General features: G+C 40.1%; 1 protein-coding gene across 3 annotated transcripts in view; it reads right to left on the reverse strand.

The window, feature by feature from the left end:
- Window positions 1–15568, reverse strand: part of SLIT3 (slit guidance ligand 3) — an 878603-nt gene that overhangs the window by 13209 nt on the left and 849826 nt on the right. For all 3 annotated transcript variants that reach the window (XM_075344498.1, XM_075344497.1, XM_075344499.1), the window contains one exon: window positions 2386–2540. In XM_075344498.1, coding sequence (XP_075200613.1) covers window positions 2386–2540 — 155 coding nt within the window. The remainder of the gene's footprint in view (window positions 1–2385; window positions 2541–15568) is intronic.

Consider the following 15568-nt stretch of genomic DNA (forward strand, 5'->3'; position numbering starts at 1 on the left):
TAAAAAAGGGCTTGAAAATAATGATGGCTATACAAAATATTGACACTTTAGGCACGATTTGGTAATTTTCACTTAGGGGTGTACTCACTTTTGTTTCAGTGGTTTAGACATTCATGGCCGTGTTGAGTTATTTAGAGGGCACACCAAATTTACACTGTCATACAAGCTGTACACTGATTACATTGTATCAAAGTGTCATATCTTCAGTGTTGTCCCAAGAAAAGATACAATAAAATATTTACAAAAATGTGAGGGGTGTTCTCACTTTTGTGATATAGTATAATTTGCTTTAAATTACCCCCATTACATTATATTGAACAATATGCAATGGTGTGGCCACAATTTTTATTAATAACTCAATATATGATATCTGATAGAAAAGAAACTGGATACAGAACTACAGGATAGTACAGTTTACTAAAGCTTGAAATTGGGTGTATGAGCCCTTCTTTGTGCGTTCACAAATGTATGCAGGGTAAGATATCGGTTTTATTGTGGTAGTGAAGACAGGTAGGAAGCCTAAAGCTGGGTTCACACACAACGACAACGACGTCGCTGTTACGTCCCCATTTCCTGTGACGTAACAGTGACCATCGATGATCGCTAGTAAGCTGTCAAACATGTAATTTTAAGAAGCGATGGAGCAGCGATCATAGCGACCTCGACGGTCGTTGTGCGGTGTCACACATGACGCTGTGCGACGACTCAGACCTTGATAGAGGCGTGGTGTTTACCCCTAGACATGTTTTGCGTGGCCTCTTTTCACACCCCTCTTTTTTGATTGGTGATCGCTACAGTGCCTTTGTGTTGCCTTTTTTCACGCCCCTCTATTCCGATTGGTGATCACTACAGCGGCGCCAAACAAAGGAAGACGCAGTAGTGCTTTCATTCATTCTATTTCATTTCATTCAGATCCACAAAGAACAACACACTAGCGACACCAGACAGAGAATCTACTACGTGGAACAAAGAATGGAACTTAAAGAATGAAATCACTAACGCCTTCGGCAAGGTACCCAATCGGAACGCTGTTGTAACCACCAATGGGAGTCGTAGGGGCGTTGCGAAATACACCGCAAAAACACTCCCTTGTCCTGCCTTCAGTCCTACGTCACTGCCTTCAGGGTCGTCGCGACCGTCGCTGCTGCGGTGTCAAACACAAGGATGCTGAGCTTATCATCAAGGCGCAGCGGGATAGCAGCAATCAAAAAATGACCTGGAACATTCAGGAGTGAGCAGAGATTTCGCAGCAGGGGTCTGATCGTTGTTATGTGTCATACACAGCGACGTCGCTGTTGAGGTCGTTGCTACGTCACAGAAAATGGCGACTTAGCAGCGATGTCGTTGTCGTCGTCGCTGTGTGTGACACCACCTTTAGCCAAATGTTTGCCCCAAATCTCATGACTGATAAGCTAAGCGTCTGTTTGCTAGGAAGATGGTGTTATATTGATGTGCATAAGATGTTATCTTTTTGTCAAGCCACTGCTCCCTCACATAACATAAACATGTATGTTGTTTCAGAATTTCCGTGTGATTTTATTTCTGTTTGTTGTACCAAAAACACAATACAAAAGAATACATTAATTAAATCTGTTCAGATGGACATTGCTACTTCTGTGTACAATGCAGTGTTTTGGTCACTTTTAAAAGACTGCATGGGCTGATGATGAAAAATTTCTAATATTATAACCACTCATAGGTAGTGATGGGCGAACCTGAAGTGTAAAGTTCGGGGTTCGTACCGAACACATAGTTTTCACGCACATGATCCTGAACATGAGCTTTCCTGGGAAGCTCGTGTTACAGTTCGGGTCCATGGGCTGTAAAAAAAAATAAGCATATTATTAAAAAATTATGATCATACTTATAGGTCCCGTGACGCGTCCTGCAGACTTTGTCTCCCAGACGCTTCTGCTTCCGCGTCCGATCGTTGCTGTGCCGCCCGGTAACCAGCAGTGACTAAAGAACCTTCCATGACGTCATAGCCATGTGACCAGTCTCGTGTGAATGTTGTACAGACATTGGCTTACAGACTGGTCACATGGTTATGATGTTACGGAAGGCCCTTTAGTCAGTGCTGGTTACCGGGCGGCACAGCAATGATCGGACGTGGAAGCAGAAGTGGGACCTGTAAGTATAATGACAATGTTTATTATTAACTATATTGTTTATTTACTGCCCCCTCGCCCCATCCCATAACTGTAAATCCCGAGTTCAGTGTTCGGACCAAGCTCGCGTTATTTCAGAACCCGAACTCGATCTTTACAAAACGTTTGAGCAAGGCTACCGATCCCGAACATAGGGCGGTTTGCCCATCACTACTCATAGGTATACTTCCACATGGCATATCTATAAGGGACATAACAATCATTCAAAATAACCTACCTCCAAGGTAAAGGGGGGTGTTAAGGTTCAGTGATGGCTGCTTCTGGAGTTTGCCAAGGCTTTTAGGAGATCCGTTATCAACAACAAGGCTTAGACTTTGATTTAGCATCACAAGTTCAACACTATGAAATAGGCCATCGTTAATCGTCTCCACACTGGAAGAAAAGTATAAAAGCATTAGATGTGGAGTAGTATGAACTATATCAGTAATTAGAAAATATCACTCTTACAGGAAAATATTTCTACATCATAACTTTGATCTTGTATCAGCACCTTATTGTTCATCTTATGATGCAACCTGATGATGTGCTATCAAGGGAACCTGATATCTGGTTGATGCCACTCAAACCACAGACTGCGTGTATCTGAGACAGGTTTCATTATTGCAGCCAGGTATATTTTATTCTGAAACTCTCAATATTTCATAGAAAACACTTTTAGTCAGCCATGGACCATAGAAATGAAATGATAGTCTAAAATACAGCTCTCTGGTGGCTTCTTCCCAACTTGCTTTCCTAGTCCGACAGGTGCTTACCTATTTGTTTGATTTGTCAGTCAAGGTAAACGGGGTCGGGAAAAGGCACCAGGGACTTGCATTTTGGACTTTTCATCCGAGTCACATTATCTCCAACAGCAGTGTTTCAGAGTTACGGCTCTTTCAGACATCCAAGATGATTGGTCTGGTCTCGGATTGCAACGCACAGGCTGGCTGCTTTTCTACCAACCCAAGTGTAATAGCTTCATATATATTTGTCTAAAGCCATCACACTACTTTAGCTGCTTTATTCTTGTGGAATATCCATGGCCAATATTGGAAGAATAACCATTTATAACAACATATATAAGGTACTTATTGCAATGTTTATAAGAACTCAGTAAGAGTGATTAAACATGCTAGAAACAACTTTTATGCGCATCTAACAAAAAATAATTTAATACTGTGTCTTCAAGCATCTCTTCTGTGACCTTCGCATACAAATGTGGCAAACGCAAATATTCCACTAGATGGTGCAGCTGAATTTCTTTTACGTTATTTACAATCACTTTTCCAGCAGAAAGAACTACATGACATATAACTTAGCTACAAATACACAAATAAACATTTTGGGACTACGCCAATAAAAGAAATACCTAACATTTTAACATATTCCCATGGTTCTTCTCATCCTATACAATGACCCAACAGAAACATCACTCTGGGAGGGCTATTTCCTCCTAGCTGATGTTCCTTATTACTCTCTAAACATTTGAGCACTAGAAGAAGAAGAAGCTTTTTAAAGGAATTTTCAATGCCCTGATGTCAGTAGATTGTTCCAAGCCCCTGGAAAAACAATAGAATAAAACTTCTGGCCAGGATGATGCCCACAAGAAACAGTGACCTTCACATGTCATGTCCACGAATTGTACAGCTCAAGTTTCTCTGGTCAGCAGATATTGGGAACATGTAATATGTGCACATAATCTGTAATCATCTAAAATAGACCACAATCTGTGGAAAGTGTGTGAAAACTTTACCAATAGAAAACTGGGCACAAAGTCATGTCTCCTTCTGAGTCTCTCTACCAATCCAGCTATACTACGGGAGATAAACCAGAACCACAATGAATTCCACAACCGTCTAACCAGCTCAGGAAAATTTCAATGAACAGTTTTATTTAGCCTGCAATATGCTTTGCTTCTGGAAAATGTGTTCTGTTGGAGCGAAAATCATTAGATGTAGTTAATGGCTTCCATTAGGAGTAATTACTGTTGGCCCTGTTAGAAGAAACATTACACAGTTGGATTTGTTTTGTTAGAATCAATATTTCTGCAAATAAGTATATGTCCATTAACATGATATGATGTCAGAAAGTCTTCTAAGGCAGAACTTATAAGGAAAATTAAGCTTTTTTACGAAAACGAAAAAAACTGGAAATCGATTCTGTTGACTGTAAAGAACCAGAAATGAATAACTGTACTAATTTTTCATTTTGGAAGATTACTAAGTGTTGGCATTTTCTAAGCACACAGAAACACATAAAACCACAAGTGCAGTACAAAATTAAAGGCGTGAGACAAGTAAAGTATTCAGCACCTGTAGAAAAAAATAATCCCTAATCCAATTTCCGTACCCGTTCAGGGTTCGAGAGCACACTGAGGATATTGTGCCTGAGTGGTCACCATTGGAGTCTGGCAGTGATGGACTAAAAAACAAAAACGAGGAATAGCACTTTGCGGTGTACTACTTTAAGAATAATTGACTCAAGACACACAATGAATCTTCAAGTATTGAAATGTGGGCACAACACAAAATGAACCATTGCGTATAGCGCTGCCTCTTCCCAGATAATGGAGCATCCACAAAGGAGGAAGAAATGAACAAAATATGTGGATCCAGGCAGATCACAAATGGTAATCCACACCTTAATGGTGGGGCACTGGGGAAACGCTGAGGTGTGTACAAATCCTTGTTTTTCTAACATTGCATAATACACAATGGTGATGAAAAAGAAAGCTCACCAGTCCAGTGCATGGTTAACAGCTCCACAATGTAAAAAAATCTAAATAAATAAACCAGCACTGGGATAACTAATTAAATTCTAGAAATGTATGTAATGTCAATGACATTAAAATAAATCCCAAAATCTTTTATAAATACATTAATGCCAAAAGGAAAACAAAGGATAGTATCGGACCCTTAAAATATAATAACAAGTTAGTTATAGAGGACAAACAAAAGACTGAGATATTAAATAGGCATTTCTCATCTGTATTCACCAAGGAACTGACTGTACCAGAGATCATTCAACAAGTGAAAAATCAAAGTCCACCACCCGATATAATTAATTTAACACAAGATGAAGTACGCCTACGTCTGAGTAAATTAAACATTGACAAATCCCCAGGGCCAGATGGCATTCATCCACGAATATTGAGGGAATTGAGCTCCGTAATCGACAGAACGCTGTATCTCATCTTTTTAGACTCACTCGTAACGGGGTTGGTGCCTCAGGATTGGAGGATTGCTGATGTGGTACCGATATTTAAGAAAGGTAAGAGGGTAGATCCAGGCAACTACCGTCCAGTAAGCCTGACATCAGTAGTATGCAAAGTTTTTGAGGGCATTTTAAGGGATGACATGCAAAAATATATTGCAGAAAATAATATGATAACTGACAAACAGCATGGATTAATGAAAGATAAGTCGTGTCTAACCAACCTGTTGGGGTTTTATGAGGGGGTAAGTTCAAACCTGGATATCGGTAATGCAGCTGATGTGATTTATTTGGACTTTGCAAAGGCATTTGATACTGTACCACATAATAGCCTTATACTAAAGCTCCAGAAGCAAGGACTAGGGGACACAATATGCAACTGGGTAAGGAATTGGCTAAGAGATAGGAAACAAAGAGTAGTCATAAATGGTACATTCTCTAAATGGGCTATAGTCAGCAGTGGGGTGCCGCAGGGATCTGTGCTTGGACCGATTCTTTTTACTCTCTTTATTAATGACCTTGTGGATGGGATTGATAGTACAGTGTCAGTCTTTGCCGATGACACCAAACTATGTAGGATATTAAAAATTGACCTGGATAGTACAATATTACAAAAAGATCTGGATAAGATGTCAGAATGGGCAGATACTTGGCAAATGAGATTTAATGTTGATAAATGTAAAGTAATGCACCTAGGACAGAGTAATCCTATAGCTGCGTATACATTAAATGGAAGTAAACTCGGGACTACAGAACAGGAGAAGGACTTGGGTATTCTCATTACAAATAAGCTGAGCAGCAGCACTCAATGTCAAGCAGCAGCTGCTAAAGCAAACAAGATTTTAGGGTGTATAAAAAGAGAGATTAGATCCCGTGATCCCAACGTATTGTTACCCCTCTATAAATCACTTGTAAGACCACATCTGGAATACGGGATCCAGTTTTGGGCTCCACATTTTAAAAAGGACATTCAGAAGTTAGAGTCAGTTCAAAGGCGGGCAACTAGACTACTACAAGGAATGGAAGGCCTCCCATATGATGACAGGTTGAAAAAGTTAGATATGTTTAGCTTAGAAAAAAGACGTCTCAGAGGAGATCTCATTTATATGTATAAATACATGTGTGGTCAATATAAAGGACTGGCACATGGCTTATTTCTTCCAAAAACAATACTAAGGACCAGGGGGCACTCACTGCGAGTGGAAGAAAAGCGATTCCGACAGCTAAATAGGAAAGGGTTCTTTACAGTTAGAGCGGTCAGACTGTGGAATACACTACCACAAGAGGTTGTAATGGCAGATACTATAACAGCTTTTAAAAAAGGGCTGGATGATTTCCTCAGTACACAAAACATTGTTGGTTATAAATGACTTAGTGACTAAATGTAGAACTGGTGGAGGAAGGTTGAACTAGATGGACCTAGGTCTTTTTTCAACCTAAGTAACTATGTAACTATGTAACTATGTATTGAATGCATAACCAAAGCTGGCATTAAAGTGAGTTAATACACATGACACTTCTAGGGTGGTGCACTAGTAGGGTCCAAAACCATCTCAAGTAGATGTAGAAACTTGGCACTCAAGATCAATGTGCATGCTGAGGGTCCTCAGAACGTATAGTAATGTGGCGAGTGGCGTAGCTAGGTATGACGCGGTCTGGCACATAAACAGCGGTGGACACCGCGCCATACCCGGCTACGCTGTTTGCCAAGTTACTATACATTCTGAGGACCCTCTGCACGCTGACTGATGAAGGTCTTTTGACCGAAACATCGGTGCTTGTGCTGGTCCTACAAGTTCATCACAATAGCAACCACGATTTCCATTGATCTTGAGTGCCAAGCTTGTGCATCTATTAGGTAGAAAAAAAAGTATACTTAATTTCAAACGATTACACTGAGCAGTGCTTTTCAACCTCAAATAAAAAATGTCCAAACAATACATGCTACAATACTTGAAAGATACAGGTGGCTCAGAAACAATGACACTGAGTCTGGGTTTGTTTTTAATGCAGATGTACTGTTAACAAGTTTAGGTAAAATTGTAGTAAACATATGCAATATGGAAAGTAGGAAATGTATCTTCAAAGTCTCTCTAAATGAATGGGCTCTAAACAGGGGCAATGGATCCACATTGTCAATCACTAGACGCTGATTAATTGCAATCACAAACTGTGGAACCTGGGACTTTCGAGCCTTGTAGATATGGAGTGCTGTCCTATTGTTCCAGCTTGAATGTGCTCTCCTCATGGGTAAGGCCCTGGTGATTGATTCCTGCTGTCCTGTTGCAGGCTCTTTCTGCGTCTGGCAGCCATCTCCTGGAAGCAATCACAGAGTTCTGTAGCTTTTTGATACTGCTAGGGTAGTGTGCCATCCCCACACGTCACTGCCATACAGCCAGGTCCTATCTTTCTCTGGGTACTCCCCAGGAAACACATTTTGACCTGCACATCTTACAAAATCTTCCTTTGCTAGTCCCAAAGTTCTTGATTGGCTACGTTTACTTTTCAAGGACATCTTTCTTGCATATTCTCCAGTAATCCAGCTGCAGCACCCTTGCCACGTGTTATATACTCTTTTCCCCGGAAATTACAGGGCAAAAGTGCTGATCATCATAAAAACAATTAAAACAATATATTAGCACTAAACATTTAAATAATTGAAGAACATATTTGAACCTATACAGATGCCAGACTGAGCTGTGCTGAGAATGTTTTCCTACTCCCGTTTCAATAGGTGGTCCATTGGTGGTCATGCGCAAGACATCAGTACCTACTACTACGAACAGACAATCTTATCACACATTCTCCTAAAGGGTACTTTACAAGTTGCGATATCGGTACCGATATCCCTAGCGCGCGTACCCGCCCCCATCGTTTGTGCATCACGGGCAAATCGCTGCCCGTGGCAAACAACATCGCTAACACCCATCACACTACTTACCTTCCCTGTGACGTCGCTGTTGCCTGTGAACCGCCTCCTTTCTAAGGGGGCGGTTCGTACATCGTCACAGCGACGTCACACGGCAGCCGTCCAATAGCAGAGGAGGGGCGGAGATGAGCGGCTGGAACATGCCGCCCACCTTCTTCCTTCCTTCTTTTCCGGTGGACGGAGGTAAGGAGATGTTCGTCGCTCCTGCGGTTTTCACACTTAACGATGTGTGATGCTGCAGGAACGAGGAACAATATCACTACTCACCAGACAACGATATTTGGTGTTCGGACGACCTCTCCAACACCAACGATTTTTACCACTTTTGCGATCGTTGTAGGTCGCTCGTACGTGTCACACGCTGCGATGTCGCTAACGACGCCGCATGTGCATCCCAAACACCGTGATCCCGACGATAAATAGTTAGCGATGTCGCAGCGTGTAAAGCGCCCTTAAGTCCTAATATACACTGAGGTCGAATAATGATAACAGTGCCTAGTGGTGAAAACTCATCTAAAACGCACCATTTAAATTAAATTATGTTATTTTAAATATGGTACGGTGGCTCAGTGGTTAGCATTGCAGTCTGGCAGCGCTGGGGTCCTGGGTTCCAATCCCACCAAGGACAACATCTGCAAGGAATTTGTATGATCTCTCCATGTTTGTGTGGGTTTCCTCCAGTTTCCATCCACAGACATAGTTAGGGAATGTAGATTGTGAGCCCCATTGAGGACAATGTTACTGATGTATGTAAAGCGCTGTGGAATATGGTAGCACTATATACGGTAAAAATAAAGATTTATTTATTAGTTACTCTATTATTTAAAATACATTTATTATAATGTTGACATCTGAGCATAGGTATCCATACTAAAGGTTTCAAGCCATATGGGCTTTATGCAGCCCCTGAGTTTAATTCTGCGAGCATCGGAGCTCCTGAGATGATCATGACCTGGTCTAGAGAGGAAGTGGGCCTGCTGATGCCAGCATGTTTTTTTCAACTGAATGTGCATCCTCAGACGAACATTCAATTAAAATGTACACCCAGCTCCCTGCACTACCATACCTATACCAGCCACTAGCCTATGAAAGGCTAGCTGAAAATGTCGGCATGCCTGTCATTAGCCGGCTGACATCACTGCCATTTGCCACCCCCTTTATGGAGGATGAAGAGGATGCTGTTCACTGTGGCAGTGATGACAAGTAAAAAAATTAGTTTTTTGTTTTCTAATATGTGAAGAGAAGCAAGTTGAGGGACATTACTACAAGATATGGAACCAGGATGGGGGCCATGAAGACAGACAATATTACAAGATCTAGGACATTATTGCAAGAAATGGGACATTTTTACAAGAAAGAGGACCTTATTAGAAGAGGAGGGACATTATTACAGGAAAGAGGATTTTTACAGGAATGGGGAACAGATTACAAGATGGGGAACATTATAACAGGATGCGGGAGATTATTACAGGATGACAGATATTATTACAAGAGGAAATGCATTATTACAGGATGGGGACCAGAATTTCTATATAGGAAGTTAATATTAGTATATGAGGTCAATTAAGGGACAAAAAAGGGGGGGGATGTAAAAATTAAAAAAAAAGATAAACTATAGTATGAAAAAAAAATGGAGAAATGTTTTGCCACTAAAAATGCTTTTTTATGTAAAAACTGTAGACATTAATATCGCCACATCCGATGACCACCATAAAAAGTTAACAGATAGGGGAAAAAACAAAAAGTGATCAAAAAGGGAAAAAGTGTATAACTGAAAACGTTACCTAGACAAGAAAGTGAACTGTAAAATTAAAATATTTTTTATCTGCGGCCCAATTACCTGGCCAAGATTAAGACCCCTGACAAATACTGTAGTATAGATCGATCTAGCTATATTAAAGAATGTCTATGACTTTATTTAGACCTTCAGGAAAAGGACCAGTAATTTAAAAATCCAGTAGGATTGCTGCATATTGAGTAAATCTATTAGTAGCATTACTGTCCAATATACACAGGCAAAGGCTCTCGTTAGATTTATTGTGAATACGTAATAAGTGGAAGTACAGACTAGGATTTCAAAATTGCTCAATCTTTTCCTGGGACTTTGAGTAGTTCTGCCAATGTACTGTAAACTGCGCTCACATTCTATCAAATGCAGAACAGAAGTAAAGATCTTATCTTAAAACATTCTTGTTTGTTATATTTAATTTAAATGTATTTTGATTGTGGACTATATTTCCACATCATACATAGGCTAGTTTTCCCACATTTAAAAGATCCTGTTAATGTCAAACAGAAACTGAGCTGCCTTGTATTACTTAAATTCCAATTCCTTGACCCAAATAGGTTCTACAAGATTTTTCATGTGTTTTACTCTTCTAAAAGTTATGGTTTGTCTAGATAGAATTAGCTTCATTAAAGAGGGACTCATATCAACCCATAAACTAATTAGCATAACTGGGTGCAACCTGCGTTCCCCTCCTCTGATGGTATATCTCCTATTCATATGTGAAAACATTATGGGTTAATCTCAAGGACAGACTATCAAGAACCGAAAGGTGCAAACCACCACTTGGACAACCCATAATTCTTCATCACTAGGTTTCACCCAATATAATAGCAACACATAGTAGCCTCTCATGCTGATGCCACTTCCAACAGTGTCGGCATTGGCTGTCTCAAGGTATGTGTGGCATTATGCCAACCAATCCGTGTGACCTATCAGTACTGGCTTCGTTCCTCCCTCCTTCAGACAAATAATGACATTCGGAGGTAGTGAGGGAGCAGTCACAACTTTCACTTTATCTGTAGGAGGGGACAGTGAAGCAGCTACTGATTGGTCGCCGAATTGTCGTAACATTGTTATGTCACACAAGCCCTGGTAGAGCCAGTTCTGACACCACAAGTGGTTATAGATAAAAGGTATTATGTTACAAGGGGTAAACATAGGGATGGTGGCTGACTAGGGGACAACCCTTTCATTTGTGCTGCTGGCAATAGCCTATTATTGTGTAATGAAGACATTATCACGTCAATACCATGATGAAGTTCATGTGTCATGCATGATAATAAAAAGAAAACTATTTTTCCCACCTCAGATTCCTTATAAGTGAAGAGGAATATTTCAAATAAGAAGTAAGCTTTAGGAATAATGGTTGTAAACGTAGGTTGATGAATTGGAACAAGTGATTAGTCAGGGAGTCCATGCCCAAAATTACAGGCCTTCTTGGTGAGTTTTCATCATTTTTATGGCTCTTAAAAAGGATGGTAGAAAAAGTGAGTGCTAAGGAGTGCAATTCAAAAAAATCTTAGCTTCTGTCTTGTTGAGACCCCGAGGTTTTAGAGTATCAAATTTATAAATCCAATAGGTTTCTTTCCTGTTAAGCACCTCAATACGATTAGGGGTATAGAGGGGTATTTGCTCAATGGGCGTGACTCTCAGTTTGGATTTTTTATCATGACACAAAGTTATATGTCTGGACAGACCATGTAGCATAAACCCGATTTTTATATTGTGTCTGTGTGAGTTTATTATATTATGAAGTGCCTGTATCGTCCTGCCAATATAGCGTTTGTCACAGTCACATTCTATTAAATAAATAACAAAATCCAACTGACAAGTAAGATGACCATTAATGAGGAATTCAACCCCCCCAGGTTCAGAACCAAAACTGACCCTTTTATGTTGTATTGACTTACAGCATAGGCAATTTTTTGCACAACATTTATAAGATCCCATGGGTGGTAATGGTAGACGTTTTTTCCTTAAGCCTGCTAGGGGCTAATTGATTTTTCAGACTAGAGGCCCTACGGTAGGTGATCCCAGGAGTTACAAGTAGGACTTCCTTTAGGAAAGGGTCATTCTGAAGAATAGTCCAATATATGCGGATAAGTAAACAATACCAAAAGACATGGACAGAGCCGTGTCATATTTACAATATGGAGAGAGCCATATACAGAGATTAAATGAGAAAAGAAAAAAATTCTGTACAATGACTTAGTTGCAAAAGGTGTATAAATAATTTTATTAAATATTATGAAAACATCATAGCAAGCAGGAAGAAGGATTAAACAAAGAAACCTGTAGGTCGGGGCCTGGTACCCTCATTTCACATTCAGGTACGTTGGGCTGCACACTGCCGTGACTCTGCATTGATTCATGTTTTGTTTGTATGGGTCATTGTATTTACTGTGTTGGTCACGACAGGGCACTGATTGCCTGTCTAAAGGTGGTGTCACACACAGCGACAACGACGTCGCTGCTACGTCACCATTTTCTGTGACGTTGCAGCGACGTCCCGTCGCTGTCGCTGTGTGTGACATCCAGCAACGACCTGGCCCCTGCTGTGAGGTCGCCGCTCGTTGCTGAATGTCCAGCTTCATTTTTTGGTCGTCTACAGAATGTTTTTCTTTTCTCAATGTATGCGGATGTTGTCTTTGATTACTTCACCATCACTGCTATATGTCATCAAAAAATTAGAGGAAAAAGTATTCTGATCAGTTTTGTTACTATTAGTACCCAGATTATTTTTTTGGGTGATTAAATCCGTCTGTTTTAGGCTACTATTATCCCGATAAGCTTTCTTAATGACGTTAGAGGATATTTTTTGTTTAAAAACCTTTCTTTAAGGACTGAAGCTTGTTCCTTAAAATCTCTATCCAGAGTGCAATTTTTTCGTATTCTCTGGAACTGATTCTTGGGAACATTTAACAACCATTTATCATAGTGGCTGCTAGTAAAATCAATATAGCCATTGCTGTCAACTTTTTTAAAAAAGGTTTTTGTCTGAATTACCCCATTATTATGTGCAATCGTTAAGTCCAAGAAATCTATCGAATTTTTCTCTACAGTGGGGGAAAATTTAAATCCCCAATCATTGTTTTTTATATGTTCTAAAAAGGACCGCAGGTTGCTTTCTGAGTTATCCCAGATGATGAATAAATCATCGATGTACCTTTTATATACAATGACATGCTTAAAAAGGTTAGAAGAATAAATATATTGTAGTTCAAATAAACCCATGACCAAGTTAGCGAAGGTAGGTGCTACTTTCGAGCCCATCGCTGTGCCACAGCATTGGTGGTACAGTGTGTCCTGGAAGGTAAAGAAATTGTTCATCAAAATAAACTTCATTCCATCTAGAATGAAGTTTTTTTTGTGCTAATGGTAATCGGTCATCAACCTCAAGAAATTGTTTAACGCATTCCAAACCCAAAACATGTGGAATATTAGTGTACAAGGAAGCAATATCAAATGTCAAAAAGAGGAAGGATTCCTTCCATTTAATATCCTTGATGATGTTTATGAGGTGTGTTGAATCTCTTAAATAACTTTTGAGATTGGTAACATGTAACCTCATAATCTGGTCGATGTAAGCTGCTAGATTCTCAGTCAGGGAGCCTATGCCAGAAATAATGGGTCTCCCTGGAGGATTATGTAGGCACTTATGAATTTTAGGTAAATGATAATAAAATGCCATATTAGGGCTATTCACTTCTAGGAATTTTTTCTCTTTCTTCCTTAAGATCCCTTTGGTAGCAGCCTCCTGTATTAGTGTCTGGTAATCTAAGATGGCTTGGTTATATCGATTCGATGTTTCTTGCGCCTATCGGTCCTGAACAAGGGAGCTGAACCTCCAGAAACGCGTAGACCTGTGCAAAATAAAGTTACATTAATCCAACATATTCATCAGTGATCATTGGCGCAGTGAAAAAAGCCCTTTTCTACCTCTCTGTTAGTAGCACTTGACAGACACAAAGGGGGTCATCAGCTGACCACTGGCTGTCCTGACAACTCATCGGTGTCCAGCAATCATGTTGCAGGAGCACCGATGATGGGTCAGAACAGCACACCCCCCTGCCAGCACGTGTTAAATGGTGCATGACGCTGTCAGAGATTGACAGCGGCATTTAACAGGATAACAGTGTCGGGCAGAGCGATGCTCCACCAATGGCTTTAGAGGCACATGGCTGATTAAATCAGCTGACATGTGCAGGGAAAGGTGCGGGCTCAGCGGGCAAGCCCGCATCAAAGGTAGGAAGACGACCCAAAATGTGCCTCTTTTGTAAACATACTGCAGCAGCACTTAGTGATAATACCAGCTGTTAAAATGCTCTTGATACCGGTAAATTCTGCTGTCAGATTCCCTTTATGTATACATCCACACAAGACAGGTACACAACAGATTTTCTGTCCTCGAAATCTACAATGTATAACTGTACCAGCATTGTACATAAGATTTTTACAAAGTCTCATCTCCCTGGAGAATATTGGCAGTGGAAATTGGCAAGCACTGCAGATTTGACATTTAAAGCTTGTGAGTTCATACTGTTGATGTTTTTCCGCGTTTTTTTGCATTGCAAAGGGTGATATAGGCCTTAGATCAGAAGTTATTACCCAGTAAAATCCACTCAAATTGGTAAATATTTTACCACTTTACAGATCCCATCTGGGCGAATCTTAAGGAAATGTTCATATGTTGAATTTTTGCAGCTTTTTTTGTGAGGAAAATTCTGTGAAAATTCTGTGTTCTATAATACCATCAAAATAAATGAGATTTCTAAAACTGGAGGAGGTGTCTGACATCTTAGCTTTTGCTGATACTGTAAAAAGTAACCTTTAATTTGCATAAAACCGATGAAAAACCGATACAAAAAAACACAGCAACATATGAACATTCTCTTACTGTAGTCATACTGCTTAGTTTTAGAGCACCATTGATTCCTTGGTGTTGTGCATATGATTATGGAAGAAATTCTACTTTCATCAATATTATATACGTGGATGTGATTTGGTAAACCATCTTACTGTTGCTATGTAATTTTTTGGCTATTCCTTCTCCATTCTCTTTTTTTAAGCTAATGAAGGATTAGTGTGACATTCCTGAAAGGCCATTATACAGCAGTTCTCCAAATCTCTGCAGACGGTGCAGTACAAAGGTAACTGACTGGCCATAAATCTTACTGAAATGAGGTGTCAGTTCCAATGGAGACCTCGCTCCTGATCAATATGGACAGCAGAGGAATTAGCACGGAGTGACTTTATGAAGAAGATCAATACTGGCATACGAGGAGCAGAATCTCTGCTGTCACACTGACATTGTTTAATGAACGTTTAGGAGACCATGAACTTTGGCTCTCAAATCCTCATGGTCTCTGCGTCCTGATGAAATGCATGTGCGAGGACGATGTCAGTTCGGCAGAAACTGCAAAAAATGAACAAACATTGGCCTGTGTAATACAGGACTATATTAACTTTACAGATAATCCATACATTAAT

Source organism: Anomaloglossus baeobatrachus, chromosome 4 (assembly GCF_048569485.1).
Source record: "Anomaloglossus baeobatrachus isolate aAnoBae1 chromosome 4, aAnoBae1.hap1, whole genome shotgun sequence".
Taxonomy (NCBI): domain Eukaryota; kingdom Metazoa; phylum Chordata; class Amphibia; order Anura; family Aromobatidae; genus Anomaloglossus; species Anomaloglossus baeobatrachus.